Genomic DNA, 20,427 nt, shown 5'->3' with positions numbered 1-20,427 from the left:
TGATTTTTAAATATGTGCCATTTGAAGGATCAGCATGAAGGAGGCATCGCAGCAGTTCTGCAAATATCAGCCCCCATTTAACATACAAAAACGTATTAGTCTTTGATTAGGAGAGTCTGGGATTGGCACCCAAGTGGGATCCCGCATTTGTACCTAAGCAGGATCCATCCACTTGAAAGTGCCACTTAGATATACATTCTGAATATAGTATAAAGTATGCAGTATACTATAAAATCTTTTGATTGTGGCTCAAATCTTGAAGTTTTTAAGTCAGTTTTTACTTATTCATTACTCAGAACTCCCCGACTAGAAATCTTTTTTGAACTGTGCATGTACTTGCCTGCAAACACATTCCCAATGTCCATCCATATTCAGAAATATACACAGGCTCCACTGGCTTCAGTGGGAATTTGTCTGGGCAAGGACCTGAGCATTTGGCTTTAGGTTACTTTTTTTATGCGAGTTAGCCAGGAGAACAAAAGATTTTAAGACTATCCAACAGACTCTCAAACTACTGGACATTTCAAGAACAAAGAGCAAAGTTTACTAAAACTAAGTGCAAATAAAAATTGTGCATGAAGTAACATCTGACCAGCAAAATCAGTTATTCTAGGGGCACAGACATGCTATTTCACTTCAGATAGTCTTTTATAAATTGAGAAAGTACTTACAAGGAGTGCAGATCTGATAAATTCTGAAATGCTGAGTTCCCCACAAAAGAGAGAGGATTATCATACAAATGTCTGAGGAATTAAAAACAGATTTCAGTCTCCCATCAGTTCATACCATCACTGTCTGGTAATCAGATTACAAATACACACATAATACTTACATAGTTCTTAGAAGGGGATTTCCCCCAAATGCACCATTGGGGATTATGGAAATGTAATTACTGTGAAATCCCCTAAAAAATATATTGACAAAAGAGAAATAAATCTTAAAATATAGCATCATTAGAGTTGATCAACCGTCATTTTGCTTGTGCTCAAATAATACACAAACTCAGAGCTCAATCCTGCGAACAGTTGCACCAAAGTCAAATGGGACTACGCACAATTGCAGGAGTAATTCTGAAGGATCAGACCTTTGTCTACTATATAGCAGTAGTTAAAATGGAAAATTTTGGGGAGAAAGCTATACTCTGCATAAATCTGTGATAAATGTTTTTTTTAAAAAGCATAATGATCAGTAATTACATAATTTTGCTACTGGAGACCGCAAAACAGGGTCAGAATAGCTGATGGTTAAGATCTATGTTAATGGCTATCCTGAATAATTTGCTTATTTTTAATCACTCCAAAAATAATAGGCTCTCTCACTAACTGCTGATTACGCTCTCCTGTAATTAGAGCATTGCTTAGCATAACCTAATCCATTTCAGATTACTGGGTAATGAGACAAGAGAGGCATTCCTAACCTTGGAGTTAGGATTACTTTTTTATTTAAGAAAAGGATAAAGAAAATGGGTAGAATAAGATGTAGTAATACTCACAGCTCCTTTAGGCTTGGAAGTGCTTTAATGGCTTCAGGGAATTCTACCATGTTGTTATAATTTAAATCCCTAGAAGAAACAGCAGCATCAGCAAACACTCAGTGCTAGCTACATGTTTTCACACTGGACACCTCATGTTAAATTGCTTGATCTCTCTCTCTATATATAGTGAAGCTATATACTTCTTTAGACAATGATTTATCTTAATGATGATTTTATCCTTCAGAAGCCTTTAAAACAAAAATATAGTCTTTTAAAACACCCAAAAAAGTGCAGGTCTGAATGACAATTTTGCATAGCCTATTCAGAAAATCTCTTAGGTTTTATAAAATATACACCAATATCAGCCACGAGAGACTAGCAGGAGCTACAGACCTTGTAGTAAAGACAACTATTATAATTGAACAAAAGAAGAGGTACAGTCAAATAAATCCTAATATACAAATACTTGTTACATTAGCAAAGTGGATTTGTTGGAAACGTTTACTGTTCAGCTACACCAGAGGTGGGCAAACTATGGCCCGCAGGCCACATTTGGCCTGTGGGACCATCCTGCCTGGCCCCTGAGCTCCCGGCTAGGGAGGCTAGCCTGCGGCCCCTCACCCGCTGGTCCCCCCACCCCCGCAGGCTCAGTGCACTCTGGCCCGCCGCTCCCGTCAGGCGGCGTGGGTGGTGTGGCTGCGAGCTCCTACTACTCTGACCGGCATGGGGGGGGGGATTTGGATAAGGGGCAGGGAGTCCTGAGGGCAGTCAGGGGACATGGAGTGGGGGGGGGGGTTGGATAGGCGTGGGAGTCCCAGGGCAGGGGGCTGTCAGGGGGCGGGGATGTGGATAGAGGTTGGGGCAGTCAGGGGACAGGGAGCAGGGGGGTTGGAGAGGGGTGGGATCCCGGGGAGGGGCGGGGTGTGGATAGGGGGCGGGGCAGTCAGGGGACAGGGAGCAGGGGAGGTTGGATGGGGCGGAGGTTCGGGGGGGGGGGTGTCAAGGGATGGGGAACGGCGTCAAGGGATGGGGAATGGCGGGGGGGTGGATAGGCATGGGAGTCCCCGGCGGCCTGTCTGGGGGTGGGGGTGTGGATAAGGGTCGGGGCAGTCAGGGGACGAGGGTCCCGGTAGGGAGCGGTCAGGGGACAAGAAGCAGGGGGGGTCGGATGGGTTGGGGATTCTGAGGGGGGTGGGAAGTGGGAGGAGGCAGATAGGGGGCAGGGGCCAGGCTGTTTGGGGAAGCACAGCCTTCCCTACCCGGCCCTCCATACAGTTTCACAACGCCGATGTGGCCCTCAGGCCAAAAAGTTCGCCCACCCCTGAGCTACACAATAAAATAATCACAGTTGCTCTGTCACCATTCCAGCTCAAGAGCCAGTCAAGCTCTCAGTTTTATGCTGGCTGTTTGTTTCACAAAAATGCACAAGGAAATGTCAACGGGCAAAATTGTGCAGCTCTTCCTCAGACTACGTTCTTATTGATTTTTTTTCTGAGAAGGACTGGGCTCAAAGAGTGTACTTTTCTTCCAGCTGAGAAGTAAAAGATTTATTTAAAAAAACCAAAAACCCTAGAACTGGTTTCTATCTTTAAAAGATTATCAAATTACAAATTTACCCTGATAACTGACTGTTCTAAATATTAAATAAAGATTTACAGGGTTTCTGGAGCAAGTAAAGTTCCAATACTCCTCCAAACCCTCACAGAGTAGGAGTAAAATTCCACCACCTCCTTTTAACTAGTGGGAGCTGTCACTGGTTCAGTGGGGCCAGGATTTCATGATAGATATTTTTTGCATTTTTTAAATGTAACAAATTTTTGTGTTAGTGAAATATTGCTTACTAGACATTCACGAAGCAAGCTGAAAGGAAATCTGCAGTCCATGCAATATCATACAAAACACTTAAATGGCTATACATTTTGCTTCTGAGCCCTCTATCTTAAACTCAAGATTATTTTATCCATTGACATTCAAGCATATGTCACTATTACACAAAGACAGAAGTAATTAGTATTGTCAAAGACAATTGGCAACATATTTTTGCAATATGTTTTAAATGAGTTTATTGCTAAAAGTAAGTTGAGGTAACAAGTATTTATTAACTATAACACTAATTATAAACATAGGGATATCTGAACAATTTTTTCCAAGTCTTTTGTCAGAAGTGCTAGTTTCCATAACTAGTCTGGGTACAGAGATTTCTACAAACACAGACCAATACATTAACACAGAAAAAGTACTTACAAAGTTTCTAGGTTGTCTAATCCATCAAAACAATGTTTTCCTATTGTTTTTATTTTATTGTTATGAAGATGCCTAAAGAGACAACAAAATCAGTTTCAAAATAATCAGTTTCTCTTGGATAAGTTATAAAATTAACATACATTTGACTATTTGATATTACAATAGCAGGATGTTTTAGAAAAACCATTAAAGGGTGAGGGGAAGTGATACTTTACAAAAGAATGCCCCTATTACCAGACAAGAGATGTCACAATCTAGGATGAGAGCAAGATATTGGATATAATCACAATTACCTACCTGAGACCCCATTCAGCACTCCTGATTCTGACAAAACTGCAATTAATTTCCAAGTGTTGAAGTGGGGCCTTCAGATTATAGCTAAGGCTTTTAAACAGTCTTCAAGCAAAATGGTGCAAACAATTACAGCAGTTCCAAAACAAAAACAAAAACCACCTCCATAAAAAAAAGTCATGAAAGTTTAATTATTATTTTTTGCTGGCTTTTTGAAACTGACAGAGCTTTTTGAAAACGGAAAACTTCCGAAGAGCTCTACAGTTAGTTGAGAAACCCCCAAAAGTGTGATGAAAATTTGAATTAAACAAATAAATTCAAAACGTTTGGACCAGCTCTACTGTTAACACCAGTCCCAGGCACATTTAAGACTACATAAAGCATTAGAAATATATCCCATGAGGAACAAACCTGTTGAAGAGGATATTTCCATCTCTAAAAACTACAATGCCTTCTTTTGCCAACATTTTTCAGTTGTCAGTTTTCAAGAATGAGTACGCTACCAAAAAGAGATGCAATCAAAAATCATGGAGCAATCTCAGTCATGGCATTTTTGATTTTCTGGTAGCAGACCTGTCTAATACAGATGATAATTGTACCAGTTTGTGGTGTTTCTGGGTTACAAACTATTAGCCACCTGAAGTGAAACAGAACAGAACACACTTCTCATTGCAACCCTAGCTGAATCAGGTCCACACTTGGAGGATCAAACTGAGTTGTAAAGTGAAATGCTGCTAATACTCACAGAACGACGAGACTTGAAAGGTTTGTAAACGCAAAGTCAGGAATGTGTGTTATTTTGTTGAGAGCCAGAGTTAAGGCCTGCAGAGAAGGAAGATTGCTGAGTGGATGAATGGGAACTTCTGTCAAGCTGTTGTCATCCAGCCACAGGTGACGTAGCTGGACAAGACCCTCAAAACTGTCTTCTGGGACTGCAGTAATATGGTTAGCATCTAAACGCCTAAATGGAAAAAAAATAATTGAAATTAGTGAAGTTCACAAGCCTTTGTTAAGTACGAGTATGGATTAAAACACACGAACATATTTAAAAACTCAAATAGTTTTACTGGAAGAATTCATCATCTGAAAGTTTTGAGAAGCTGCTGAAAGGGGCCTGAACTTTTTTTTGTCTAAATAAACACCTCAGATCATTCAAATAGCAAAATTATTCTTTTCCTGTCCATATTTAACAAAGTAAAATAATTCTTAAAATTACAATCATCTTTCTAAAAATCTGAATGGATAACTATTTTACAGAAGACTCCACTATGCACAGCAGTACACATTACCGGAACAAATTTACAAAGAGATGGTTTTAATGCATTAAACCACATTATCTTGACTGAAATTCTCTCTGTAGGTACACTGTAAATAGTATTAGATACTATTAGTGTGTTGCTTTCTGTTATTACTGTACTACTCACATGACTGATGTCAGAGAAATATATTATTGAACCTCATGTCAGAACAATGAATCACATTAACAAATAAAGGATTGTATCACCAACTAAACTCAAAGATTTCCCTCTTTCTGGCAGAGCATCCTTTCCAACATACTCTGGGGAAAAAAAAACAGCAGCAGAGGGTAACACTATCAGTGTTATCTGTACAAGATTAGCTTTGCCATCATATTTTTCCCAAATTAATTCTGATCATGGATATTAGCAGCAATAATGCATCCTCATGTAGAAAATGACTCATCTCTCTTTCAAAAAGAGTAGCAAAGGACTTGTAGCAATTAGTTTTTGCTTTAATTACTAACCCAGCTAAGCTATCGAGTTACACATTTCTTTAGGTTTCAGGGAATTTAAAATGAGGACTTCACACCTGGAAAACCTAGGTGGCTGAATGTCTGCCATCAGTTTCAGGTTCCAGATCTGAAAGTACTCATGACAGAAGGTGTAGTTTTTACTAGCAGAATCCAACTGAAAGGTCTTTCCGATAAAAGTTAACAAAATGGTACTACTCCTTGCCTGATACCTTGAGCCTGATAGACTTTGCTTGCAAACAGACTTCGTATTCTTTTCCTGCACAAAACTACACTCTCTACCAACTTACTTTCCCATTTTCTATCCAATGGCTACATTCACTTTGAGAGTTATATTTTAATACTGTGTCAGTATTTAGCATGCTCTCTATTCCAGTGGTTCTCAACCTTTCCAGAGTACTGTACCCTTTGCAGGAGTTTGATTTGTCTTGCATACATCCCAAGTTTCACCTCACTTAAAAACTACTTAATGGGCAGTAGGTGAACCCTGGGCTCAGGGAGGCTAACCCCTGGCCCGGACCACCTCTGCCCGAGGCCCCCTCCCCACTGGAGCCAAGAGTCCCCCTCATCCCTGGACGCCGGGCGGGTGGGCAGCACATGCCTCTCCCTCCCCCCAACCCAGAGCAAAGGCCAGCCCCCATTACGCTCCTAGCCCCAGCTGGCCACGGGCAGCGGGGGGGACGGGGACAACACGGAGAGGGTGGGAAGAGCCTCCCAGGAAACACGCAGCCCAGGAAACAGGAAGCACAAGGGCACAGCCCAGGAAACAGGAAAGGGCCTGGGGGCAGAGTGTGGGTGGGGCCACACAAGGCTGTATGGGGAGGCACAGCCTCCCCCTGCCTTCAGTACCCACCGCCCATGCTACTTGCTTACAAAATCAGACATAAAAATACAAAAGTGTCACAGCACACTATTACTGAAAAATTGCTTATGTTCTCATTTTTACCATATAATTATAAAATAAATCAACTGGAAATAAATATTGTACTTACATTTCAGTGTATGGTATATAGAGCAGTACAAACAAGTCATATGAAATTTTAGTTTGTACTGACTTCGCTAGTGCTTTTTATGTAGCCTGTTGTAAAACTAGACAAATATCTAGATGAGTTGACATACCCCCTGGAAGACCTTTGCGTGTACCCTTGGTTGGGAACCACAGATCTATGCAACCAATTAGCAACAAATTCTTATCTTGAGTTGTGAATCATACAAATGTAGGGCTCGAAGGGACCACAAGAACTCATCAAGTCCAGCCCCCAGCACTCAGGGAGGACTAAGTAATCCTAGACCACCCCTGATGGGCGTTGGTCCAACTTGTTCTTAAAAACCTCCAATGAAGGTGATTCCACAACCTCCCTTGCAAGCCTATTTCAGAGCTTAACTACCTTTCTAGTTAGAAAGTTCTTCCTAATATCTAACCTAAATCTCCCTTGCTGCAGATTGACCCCATTACTTCTTGTCCTACCTTCAGTGGACATGGAGAACAATTCATCATGCCCAGTTATTTTAACCTTTCCTCACATGTCAGGTTTTCTAAACCTTTTATCATTTTGATGGTTCTCTGCTGGACTCTCTCCACTTTCGTCCACATCTTTCCTAAAGTGCGGAACCCATTGGACATAGTACTCCAGCTGAGGCTCACCTATGTCAAGCAGAACAGGAACAATTACCTCCCTTGCTTTAAATACAACACTACTGTTAAATGCACCCCAGAATATTAGCCTTTTCGCAATTGCATCACATTGCTGACTTATATTCAATTTGTGATCCACTATAACTCCCAGATCCTTTTCAGCAGTACTACTGCCTAGTCGGTTATTCCCCATTTTGTAGTTGTGCATTCAACTTTTCCTTCCTAAGTGAAGTACTTTGCACTTATCTTTATTGAATTTCATCTTGTTGAATTCAGAGCAACTCTCAATTTGTCAGGGTCCTTTTGAATTCTAATCCTGTCTTCCAAAGTGCTTGCAACCCCTCCCATGGTGTCATCTGCAAATTTTATAAGCCTACTCTCCAATCCATTATTGAAGTTATTAATGAAAATATTGAATAGTACCGGCCCCAGGACTGACCCCTGCATGGCCACACTAGTTTGACAGGCCTTCCAATCTGCCAGCAAAACATTGATAACTATCCTTTGGAAATGGTCTAACAATCAGTTGTGCACCCACCTTATAGTAATTTAATCTAGACCACATTTCCCTAGTTTGCTTATTCAAAGGAAGTTTGGTGTTGAAACAGTTCAAATCTTTAAGACTTTTTGGGAAAAACAGCAGAAGTTGAATTCCTGTTTAATAATAAAAGCTATGAAATGCAGCAAAGTAAGCCACAAGCACACGGGCATAGGAAGTGGAAAATTTAAATGTTCTGAAGCCCAAGTTTTGTTTTGTTTGGTCTGGTTTTGGTTTTAAGATGAGCAAGGTGCCATTACCTCTAAAGCTATACATCAAAGAGTTAATTCCTATAGTTCATACACTGGCAACTGCATATCATTGGCCAGCCCTATGAGCTGGCAGGTGTGTACACCCTTATTTGTGAATACTTTTAGCCTGCGCTGAGACTAGAACATTTCAGAGAAATTAAATGACTGGTGATAAAAAAGCCTACAGCTCCCTTAGGGGAAAAAAAATCAACTAGAAATTACCTGTGTGTCTTTCTCCACCTCCGAAAGTCACACACCTCCCTGAAGATCAAAAGAATTATTTTCCAATGGAATAAACATCTCCAGCTCATTTCTTCAATAAATGCCCTTGTTCTTTTTTCGCAAATCAACATACATTTGAGACACATGCCTCTCGGTCCTTGTGATTACTCATAGACAGCTCTCCTGTTTCTGCTGCAGGGAGTTGTGTATTTTCAGAGTCTCTTTTCTAAATATGTTCACCAAGTTACATTTGCTCAGGCATATTCGACTGTAAAATGTCTCAGTGAGCTGTCAACTCTACAGCTAAAGGGCTGGAAAAGGATGGAGCCATGCAATGTTACGGTTATGATGTAAGCCAACTACAGCACTGAAATTCAGAGTAAAAGATGACCGATACTTCATCCCTAATTATCTCTGCTAAATTCTATCACAACATGGATGGCATTGGGCTTTAATCTGCAGCAAGGGAGATGTAGATCAGATATTAGGAAAATGTTTCTAATTGTAAAGTAGTTAAGTTCTGGAACAAGTTTTCAAGGGAAGCTGGGGAATCCCCATCATTGGAGGTTTTTAGCAGGTTGGGCCAAGACCTGCCAGGGATGGTCTAGGTTTACTTGATCCATCTCGGGGGGGGGGGGGGGGGAAGAGGAGGAGGGAGGGAGGGAGGGACTGGATGAGGTGACCTTTTGAGGCCCCTTCCACCCCTACACTTCTACAAATCTATGCTCAGACACTGTTCTGAGATTCTGCAAGGCTTAGAACCTGAGCTCCAAATGGGATCAGCCACTGGTTTGAGTATTTTACTGTTTTACTATTCCCATATCAGTGATGTTCAACCCCTGGCACTCAAGCCACAAATGACTGTTCTAGGCCCCAAGGAAGAAAAAATGGTTCTGACTAGTCCCTTGCATCCAAAAATTTTGAAGAGGGTAAGCAGGGGGAAAAAAACCTCCCTCAATTCTCTCTGATAGAAAGATGTGAAAGGTGACATGGGAAATGTGTTATGGAGTCATAGGGAGTAAGAAAAATAATCATTGTGTCATGCTGTTAACACCATATCAACATCACGGGTGAGCATTGAGTATTGATGCAAGGTCATAAAGTCAGCACCGCAAAGCAGTGTTAGAACATTTTTCTATGATTATTTTGCGCCTCTCAGCAACTCTCCAGTTACAAGTGACTTTCCATTTCTTTAACACTGAGTGTCATTACCCTAGGTTTTTCAGAGGTCCCAGGGGCTGACTAACAAAACACTTTGGAAATATAAGTATTATGCCTAGACTTTTCATAGAAATTCATTTTTATAGTATTAGGGATAAACCTATGCCATAATACTTTGTAAAATGATATTAAAGAACCAATCTGGATATTTTTATGGTTACACAAAATGGATGGGTCAAGCTGCAGCTGTGCCACTGTAGCACATAGTGTAGACATTACCTGCCCTATGCCAACCAGAGAGCTTCTCCTATTGGCGTAGGTAATCCACCTCCCCGAGAGGTGCTAGCTAGGTGGACCGAAGAATTCTTCAACCTAGCACTGTCTTTGTCAGTGGTCACGTCAGCATAGCTACGTCTCTCAGAGGTGTGGATTTTTCACACCGCTGAGAGATGTAGTTATACCGATGTAAGTTCCTAGTGTAGACCAGGCCCCAAAGTGTTACATTTCTGTTTTTGTTTTATGGCACTCAGAACTTAACTAGATTTTAATAGTTGTGCTACTTTTTGTTTCCCAGACTCGGATCTTGTATGCCAGTTTAGCCTAAAATCTATTTTTTCCCCCTTCAAATGACGAATTCTTACCTAAAGTACTCTCAAACAGGGCTACAATGCAGCTATTGAATCTGAACATGCATTTTTTTTTATTAACCTGTGCTATAAATGTTGGTATATCTTTAGGATCAAACTGAAAAGAAAAATTTAAAAAAAACAAACCCCTAAATATTTGGTAACTATTATATAATATTCTTGCTAAAGAGAACAGTCAATATTCTTGCTTTTTGGAAGGTGAGATAGGGAAATGTTTACTCACACTAAATAGCAGAAAGGGGCCAATATTCCTCAATGGACTATAGGTTTACAAAAATTGTCTTTTTTGTCCATTAAAACATTAAAGATAAAACTTCATGTTGTTTAAATTACAGCTTGCAGCATACACTTAAATTCCTTAATCTTTTAGAAGCCACTCCAATTCCAGCTTCCCTATAGGCATTGGCTTGTGAGAGGCCTACTTTAAATTCTAGTTTATAAATTCAGAGTTTATTTGCTGAGCTGTCATCTTTACTATTATTACTTGTCAGGTTCCATACTCACATAAGCTCAAACTGCACAAATGGGGAGGGAGGGAGGGAAAGAGAGAGGGAGAGTAGCAGAGAAACCCAGGTGTCCTGTAGTTCTCATAAGAGCACAACATTAAAATTAGATTTAAAAGATAAAACAAACCTGTAAGCTTAACAGCTTTCAACTACCATACTGGCTTTGTTTAGAACTAAGCTGTCAAAAAACACAAGGAGCTGCTGTTTTATCCTTTCCAGATATTTCTTACTCTCTCAGAAGTGGAGACCAAGCTGGTGGTTTTGAATTATCTTTTTATTGCAACTACCGCCTGCCAAGTTATGGTTTTGAATCAAACACATTTAAATTGCTTATAAAAACTCTCTAACACAATCTGCTGAGGATGCATCAATCATGGAGGGTGCAACGCAATTCTGGGATAAACATGACACATGGACCACAACTTTCCTGCACTCAACAGGAAACAACCTTTAGTACAAACACAGATAACCCCTAAATAAAGAGGCAAATGCAGTGGCTTTCTGTTGCACAGGGAGCCCAACAAAATGTTAAACAAAGCACCATGAGGTTGCCTGTACGGTCCCTTTGGAACAAGCCAACCTTCCTCAACTGCAGCCTTAGAAACCAACCCTACAGTAAAAGGCTCCTCACAATCAGCACTGACAGCTTGATAAGACAGTGGCTTTTTGAGACATACAATGGTAGAGTGCAAACCATCAAGGGCAGGTCTACACTACAAGTTTACATCGGCACAGCTTCATCGATACAGCTGTGCTGCTGCAGCCCATCTGGTGAAGATGCTTTAAGACGACAGGACAGAGCTCTGCTACTGACATAGGGGGGCTAAGGTCGGTATAACCATGTTGATCAGGGGTGTGGATTTTTCATACTCCTGAGCAATGTAGTTATACCGAAGTAGGCAGGTAGTATAAACTAAGCCCTAACTAAATACAACCACACAAGAATTAGCAGTTCCCCAATAATGCTGTAACAACAGCAGATTACTGTAACATACATTAAGCACACAATGAAAGGTCACACAGCAGGAGCATTCTAACAGAAATGCTCTCCAGCTGAGGGTTCTGGGGAGCACTTCGTATCAGAGCCAGGGGAGGAGCTCAATAGGTTAAAGCCCATTGGTCATCTGTCCAAACGGTGATGCCCTGGGATAGGCCTATTTCTTCCTGTAGCAGGAGTATCCCATATTTGGGACTTCTCCTGTGACAGCCTGTGAGCCTTCCACTGCCTGCCTAGTCCATTCTGTGTTGTTTCCCCAGCCTGTTCCTTTCCTTCATTAACTTCTGAAACGTGACTGGAAGGAGGAGTCATGCACTCACAAAAGGAGAGCTTCATGCTCAGTTTAATTTGTATTCCTCCCCCCACCCCCGACTGATGCTCAGTTCATAGCTGCAAGCCTGCGTGATTGTCAGAGCAGGGAGCACTAACAATTAGAGTGACAGTGATTGATTGAGAGGCACAGGATGGCACTTCGCAGGTGTGCATGATGCCAGCAGGATTGGAAGGAGGTGAAAAACTGAGGGACAAATGTAAAGCAAGACAGGAGGGGAGGGCAAAAAGCATAGCATGAGGGGGGAAAAAAACAAAATCCAAGTCTTCCTCCAGTTCTGTAGTCTCCCTTCCAGCACTGAGCAACTCTCCATCCAGCCTGTAACTAGTATTTGGCAGCTCTATTTTATCTATTAAAGAACAATCAATCAATCAGATGGCCCATCATCCCGGTTGGCTTCAGATCTCCCTTAACAGACCCGGGCCACAGAACCCCAGCAAAATCCATCAGGCCAAAGTGGCCAACAGATCAAAAATCTCATAAGCATGATTTTGGTAATGTTAATGATAAATGTATTCCCAGCAATTGGCCAAACCCCTCCCTCACACACATTTTGTTTGTGTTGTTTCCTATAAGAGGGAAGAAATTTGTTTAGAACTAAGCTCTCAAAAAACACAAGGAGCTGCTGTTTTCCTTTCCAGGTAGTGTTTTCAATCACACTACTCCCTCCCCATTCTTCAGTTTACATGGTTCTGGAAATGTAACAGTATTATACTAACAGGGAAAGTTAAATGTTGATATTAATAGAAGGCAATCACTACTGAGTGTACACTTGTGTTAAACTACTTTTGGTCAATTGCAATCAGTAATGAACTTTGCTCCTTTCAAGTGCTACTTCAAAAACCACAAGGAAAATCACTCAAACAACTCTGGAGTAGATTTTAGATTTTCAAAGTGAAGTACTGTTAAGTCTGGATACAATGGAAATTCTGTTAGAATGTAGGACAACTAAATCCACTGTGTTAAGAAAAAGCACTTTAAAAAAATATTCTAACAAAATGACTTCACAAGTACCATTTGCTCATTACATCCAGCAGCTGCTCACTATATCTAAAGTACTAAAGGACACAAATACATGGATTTGCTAAAGTATGGAGATTTCAGCAAATATCCAAGTATTTCATAAACTAATTTATTCACTAGACAAGTTTGGCTTGTCAGGTACGTTTTTCCATATGTATGATCTCGGAATACCACCATCTGACACATTTAAAATTTGCTGCAAGTTATCTCGACATGTTGGAGTTGTGTTGGGTGTTAATCTTTCACCCACATGCCTTGTAAATAGAATCATAAAACAACTGATAGGCCAATCAGAATGACTACTACTGAGGTGAACAGTCAACTGTCTTCTGCAGTCATGGCTTGAAAAAAAAAAATGCTCATGCATTCAGTTTCTAAATCACTCACTCCCTGGTTCTTCACTCAAACATTTAGAAAGTAAGTAAACCCAATCAGTAGATAAGGTACAAAATTTGAAGGGATTCCTGAAGCTAAAAAACACCCCACAATTCAGATTAAAGTGAAACCAGCTCCTGAAGGTACACACACTGTATGGAAACCTCACTCAACAATTCTGTAAAGTCCATGAAGGAATACATTTAAACAGCTGCATATTAAACCATCATTTATTTCCTTTAGCACACAGCTCAAAATAGCACTCAAACATTTACTATTCTTAACAAATGTAGGGATGGAGAAACAAATTCAGTGTATCTGAACTTGTATTTCTTTTGCTGGTCAAGAAGTATAAACATGCTGAATATTCTCTGTTCCCTACCACCTTCCTTCTAGCCTGTCAGCACAATTCTAGTTTAATATACATTTACACTTATAAGCAGATAATCTTTAACCCTTCAGTAATAGTGGAGAAACAACAAAATAGAATTGAAAGCTTCAGGGGGAAAAAATGCCCCCAGATTAGTTAGTTTAAAAAAAAAAAAAAAGGACTGCATCAAGCACAGTGATGCTGATTACCTTAAAATAGTTATGGGTGCTCACTGATATATCCCTTAAATCCATCATTCTTTAAATCCATCCGATTATCCCGAGAGATAATGCTATAATTTTGCATTCAAAGATCTTTGATCCAGAATCATTATAGTAATGATACAATTAGTAAAACTCCAGTTTTACTCGTGCATTTTCAGTCTTCATTCATTTTTAAGATGTTCCCTCTTCAAACTATCACGTCTAGTGAAGTCTACTAAAATACAGTTGCGTGTAGCAGCATGCGTTTTGTCAGAGTAGACAAATTAACCAGAACCTAGCTCTATTACCCACAACAAGAACACTATCAGCCTTTTTTATCCAGAGTATCCATTAAGCTAGAATGATTCACTGCAAACATAGGTTATCCCATTTTACCAGGTTAGCCATCCCCTCACAAGCAGTTCCAAACTGCTAGCAGTTTAGGTTACACTGATTTTGTATCTCTGCAGTTCACCCTCCCATATGGACGCATGAGGATTTTATTCCCCCCAACCTAATCAAAATATTAATTCATAAAGATAACTTACAAAATAATGCATTAGTCTAGTCTTGGGTCACAGCAACTTGAGCCAGGTCTCCACTAGGACTGCTGTGCGAGTATAGCCTTACTATAATGAATGGCACAGTGTTCCTACTACACTTGTGCAAGTATAGCTTATTCCAGTCCAGAGCAAAATAAGCTACTGGTAAAATTGTAGTTTTGATGGTGTAACTGAATCTACACTGAGGGCTTTTGCTGGCACAGCTATATTGGTTAGGAAGCATACTTCATCACTACCTTTGCCAGCAGAAGTTTGTTGTATAGACCCAAGCCAGTGAAAATATTTTGTGTACATGTGTGTGTATCCGTATGTACATGTGTGTAAATTATATGTATAGTGAGAAAAGCAAACTTTAATAACTAAGACTGCATTAAATATCACCTCTTAAAATGTTTTAATGCAAACAAATCTACCCTTCTTAATTAAAAAGCCAGTGAAACTGACAACTTGGCATGGCAGGAAAGACTACAGTATGATTACATAGTAATGCAGAGAACATTTCATCTTTGGCTTGCTTAGATCACCAACGCAGTGAATTATGAGTACTGACATTGTAGTCACTATATGAGAGGTTGTTTCCTACCACTGATATTTTGGAATTGAAGTTTTTGATTTAAAAGATGTATTTTCATTTCAAGTCAGATGAAGGAGCCAAGAGGAGATGGGAATTCATTTACTTCCGAAAGCAATTTATTGGGCTTCCTCTATTATGCTGGATATTTAAACATAAAACACCCCCACCACACCTTTCCCTACCCAATCTTCCTGCTGCTTGTACCTGACAAGTCATAATTCTCTGTTTATGATGCAACATTGTTACATTGCTGGAGGAATGACGGCCATGTCAAAATTCAGCATTATCACTACAGGAACAAACAAGAGAAGAGAAACAGAGGTCTTTTAAAGCAGATTTTTGGGGACAGATTCTGTCATCTTATGTCCATGAGTCATTGGGACAACCTGGAATAAGGTACTATCCAACATGAGTAATGGTAGTGGGATGTGTCACTTTAACAGGAAGAAAGGGAGGACTTGTGGCACCTTAGAGGCTAACAAATTTATTTGAGCATAAGCTTTCGTGAGCTACAGCTACAGCTCTGATTAAAGGTTTCAGAGTAGCAGCCGTGTTAGTCTGTATTCGCTAAAAGAACAGGAGGACTTGTGGCACCTTAGAGACTAACACATTTATTTGAGCATAAGCTTTCATGAGCTACAGCTCACTTCATCAGATGCATGTAGTGGAAAATACAGTGGGGAGATTTATATACACAGAGAACATGAAACAATGGGTGTTACCATACACACTGTAACAAGAGAGATCAGGTAAGGTGAGCTATTACCAGCAGACGTCAAGAATTATAACATTCAAAAACCAGTCTGAGAACACTTCAGTCTCTTTGGTCACTCGATTACAGACCTAAAAGTGGCAATTCTTCAACAAAAAAATTTCAAAAACAGACTCCAACGAGAGACTGCTGAATTGGAATTAATTTGCAAACTGGATACAATTAACTTAGGCTTGAATAAAGACTGGGAGTGGATGTTTCATTACACAAAGTAAAACTATTTCCCCATGTTTATTCCCCCCCCACTGTTCCTCACACGTTCTTGTCAACTGCTGGAAATGGCCCATCTTGATTATCACTACAAAAGGTTCCCCCCCACTCCCTGCTCTCCTGCTGGTAATAGCTCACCTTACCTGATCACTCTTGCTACAGTGTGTATGGTAACACCCATTATTTCATGTTCTCTGTGTATATAAAATCTCCCCACTGTATTTTCCACTGCATGCATCCGATGAAGCGAGCTGTAGCTCACGAAAGCTTATGCTCAAATAAATTTGTTAGTCTCTAAGGTGCCACAGGTACTCCTTTTCTTTTTGCGGATAAAGACTTACACGGCTGCTACTCTGAAACCTTTAAGAGGAAGTAAACCAGGAAATAATGGCATTTTAAAAGTGATTTAAGTTTTAACACACACACATTTGAATATTTTTTCACACTTCTCACTAACTTAATATGTAAAAATGTTATAAAGATGATAAGCAAAAATCCTTTATTAGCTACAGCACATTGCAATGCTTTCAGCTACTATAGAATACTATAATTATTCACATATATATAGGGGAAGGCCACAGAAGGAGTCTATCACTGCCGGAAGAATAACAGGAGTTCCTGTACTGCAGTTACGCAAAGTCATCAGTACAATGCACTTCTTTCTCTGATACTCTGATTGCTACTGGCTAAGATTTTTAAAGCCAACTCATGGATTTAGACTCCCAAATCCCATTAAAATGAATGGGAACTAAGTGTCCAAATCCTTTAGGCAGCTTTGAGAATCTCAGCCACAGTGTTTATAGAGTTGAAAGTTAGGATCTTGAGGGGAAAATGGAAATATGGTAGAACCAGAAAGCAGCAGGAGTGAGGTTGCAGGGACTGAGCTCCATATGCAGACAGCTCTTTTCCTGTAACTGAAGGACAAATGATAGAGTAGTTCTGTTAACCCAACTTGAACATGCCTCTTGTCCCTCCACTTAGCACATCTGAACTCTTCCACTACAAATAACTCCATGCAAAACAGTGAAGCAGGAGCTTCTACTTAATGCTACTTTAAAAATATTGAAATATTTGAGAAGAACTTTAACGTTCTGTTCAAAACATTAAAGATGGCCAGTTTAATTTTCCTTTCAGGAAAATGATATCTGTCAATGCTGTCTGGGTTTTTTAGAACAGCAAAATCTGGGTCTCTATTCCCTGCTGGCCTACTGAGCCAAGCCCTTCACTTCACTCCTATGTGGAATAATGGGGTAATACAACTTTATAATACATTATAAAGTCCTTGGATAAAAAGATTATTCTATTTTGCATACCTAAATTAGGCATATCAAGGTTCATTATATAATTTTAGCATGTCAGGGTTTCAACACAGTTAGGGGACCTGAGGAGAAATCCTCTGCTATGACTCCAACCTTGGAAGAGAGTTGGTAAAAGTTGCTTTAAATTTTGGACTGGCTGGGGGCTGGCATGGCCTTTGGCATAAACCAGAGTAGTACAGGGGTTGCTCTAATTTACAGCAGCATCCCAAGGACTCCCTACAATTTGTATTACAGCCCAAAAATCAGCAAGTGCTATAGAGATACCCACCCTCCTGTCCCAACATGCCTCTGATGCTGTGGCTTGTGAGGTGGGCATGTAGGGCTGCCTACGGTGGCTCTGTGCAGGCCCCATACCAGGCAATTCTCCATTGGTTCTCAATAGCCACTGTAAGCTGCTGGAGCTGTGTATATGGGTCAGAGTGGAAGAGAGACTCTCCCTTCGGTTTCCATCTTTGGCACCTCCACTGACTCCTTCTATGACCTTAAGCAAGTCTAACTTCTCCGCATCCATTTCTAATCTCAGATGGGAACAAGGTCACTTTTCTACCTGTGTAAGCTATGGATGCCAAACATTGTAAATGACAAGCATATACTGTTAATATTTGGCAGTAAGTCAAAAAGCAATTAATTTATTGGGCTCCACATTTGACAGGTTCCTGTTCTAGCAACACCAGGTATAATTTCGATAAGAAAAAACAAATTGGTACATTTTGTCTTGGTAATTTACTTGAGAGCCATGTTTTTGCTCAAAGACATCATTGCATCTTGCAATGTGAAAACACATCATTGCAGATAAAGCATTCTGAGGTGTTTCCATTCACTGTAACCCTTCATTTTGGTAAACTGCACTCTTCATAAATAATGACTATATTCTAGCTTTCTTCAGGAAGAGATACTTGGGAAAATAGCCAATATCAACAGAAAATATAGAGTTGCCATTGTGTATTCAGAACCACACTGGCTACTGTCCAGCTATCACGCAAACATTAAGAATTGTAAAGCTTCTGTAATTATTTTATTTATTTTCAACCAGGTACATTTACGGGAATCATGAACACATACAACGTGGCAACTATCTATGCAGCCTGCATCTTCATGCAATAAAACAAAAGCTATACAGCTATGCAGGAACCGCAAACCAAATGGTTATCAGGATATTCTGAAATGTTAAGGAAAGAATAATTTGTGTCTTCACCAAGAAAAAAATCTCCCTTAAAGCTTCCTTCATAGCAAGTTGTGGGCCTGCCAAGAGACAACCCATTAATTGATGTTTAAACGTGTAGTTTTTCAATGGAGATTATATAAATAAATAAAAGTCAGCAGCAATTTTCTAGCATGCATCATGCAAACAGCTAGCTGTTTTATACAAAGATCATCCCAGCTGAGTGGCCCGAGATTTTTTTTTTTTAGGGCAAATTCCTATGTCAAAGGTCATCTTATTAATACAGAAGCACACTCATATCAATGTTTTTATATTTTCTGACATGGAAATTATGTGCCCAAACCTGCCCACTGTGAACTCTGTGACTTGAGGGTTTGCAGGATCAATCCCTAATTTATTGTTGTTCTATTATAAATGGAAACTTTAGTATCCATGAAAGAGAGAGAATATTCTAAGGCCCAGCACAATTTGCCTTACATGTTTTTTCCACATACACATCTACCAATGCACCTGTCTCAAACTAAAACATCACCACAGTGTTGATATCAAGTGGCTGCCAATTGTAACAGGTTGTGGTGTTTGTATTGTGGTGTTTGTATGGAGTGAAACAGAAATCTAATTTGAATCCATCTCTCTAGAGAAAAAAAATAGTCTGAAAAGTGACTGCTAACATGTCATTGTGGGGTTCCAACATTTATGCTCAATGACATCCAGATGCTTAATACATTTTCTAACTGATAGTCCTGTAAACTCAACTTGGGATCTGAAAAGGGGGAAAAATAGGGTTGGGTTTTTTTTGTTAGTGTCCTCCTCTTCAAACTCTTCAACATTCACATCACCTATAACTCATCCGTCCCCAATACAGCTGCTAGGGTGACTTTCACTTCATTCATTTAATTTTAATAAACACATTATAAAGAATGGCTCTGGATTAATTTGTTCATTCACTGCTGTTGCCTTGGGTTTTTCTTCTTTCCTTTTAATCACAAATTGTTATCAAAACCATCAACCGCTGGGTTAAATAATCTAAGGCTTAATCAGAGGACTGTTTAATCAGAAGTGCTGTATGTACTTGAAAACAAAAGCATATTCAGTACAGATCAAAAGTATAGATTCCAGACCGTGAGACTATTAATGGATATTATCTGTTCTGCAACACTAGCAGAATATTGATACCAAGAAAAAAGAACTTGCTACTCGATAAGGAGCACATCACAACAATGAAGCATTATTTGAAGTGTTTTCTTCTTAGCATGGGGCATCCCTAGACACCAGCGTGTAGTCCTTTTAAATTCAGGCAGATAACACACACTGGAGTATAATCTCTCCAGAGATATGTACAGTAGTTCCCCATGAAAATTAAAGTAGTTCACTTGCATGTATCAAGAAAAGGCTGCATAACTGATGGGGATGGGGGATAGCACGTATCAGCCCTACTCTTGGATCCACAAAGGCTGGATGGTCTATAGACTGACTCACCACCAGCTGTTGAGAAATGCCTATGTTGTATTCTGCTGTGCTCAAGCTCTGCCCACAACCCCAACCACCTTTCGTGTGTGTAGCATCCAAGAAGCAGCAGAACAGCAGGGGGGAGGAGGTGCAGAGAGGCTGCATAAGTCAATGCCACACACTTGCACACTGTAACCCACTGCTCCACAGCAGCGCATGCTGTAGCCAATCCTTAGACTGTCTGGGGCAGTTTCTTTTGATTTCCAGAGAAGGGGGGAAAAGGCAGGGGCGTAGCAGAGTACAGCCCACAGGATCACAACTATGAGACTGCAGTGCCCAAG

General features: G+C 40.2%; 1 protein-coding gene across 1 annotated transcript in view; it reads right to left on the bottom strand.

Annotated features, from left to right (window-relative positions):
• LGR4 (leucine rich repeat containing G protein-coupled receptor 4) overlaps positions 1-20,427 on the bottom strand; it is a 118,442-nt gene that overhangs the window by 16,893 nt on the left and 81,122 nt on the right. Inside the window, exons 5-9 of the mRNA XM_074955165.1 lie at positions 4,755-4,970; positions 3,719-3,790; positions 1,493-1,561; positions 833-904; positions 672-743 (exon numbers count right to left, since the gene is read on the bottom strand). Coding sequence (XP_074811266.1) covers positions 672-743; positions 833-904; positions 1,493-1,561; positions 3,719-3,790; positions 4,755-4,970 — 501 coding nt within the window. The remainder of the gene's footprint in view (positions 1-671; positions 744-832; positions 905-1,492; positions 1,562-3,718; positions 3,791-4,754; positions 4,971-20,427) is intronic.

Source organism: Natator depressus, chromosome 6, assembly GCF_965152275.1.
Source record: "Natator depressus isolate rNatDep1 chromosome 6, rNatDep2.hap1, whole genome shotgun sequence".
NCBI lineage: Eukaryota > Metazoa > Chordata > Testudines > Cheloniidae > Natator > Natator depressus.
The sequence above is the reverse complement of the archived record's forward strand: the minus strand, read 5'-3'. Positions and strand labels throughout refer to the sequence as shown.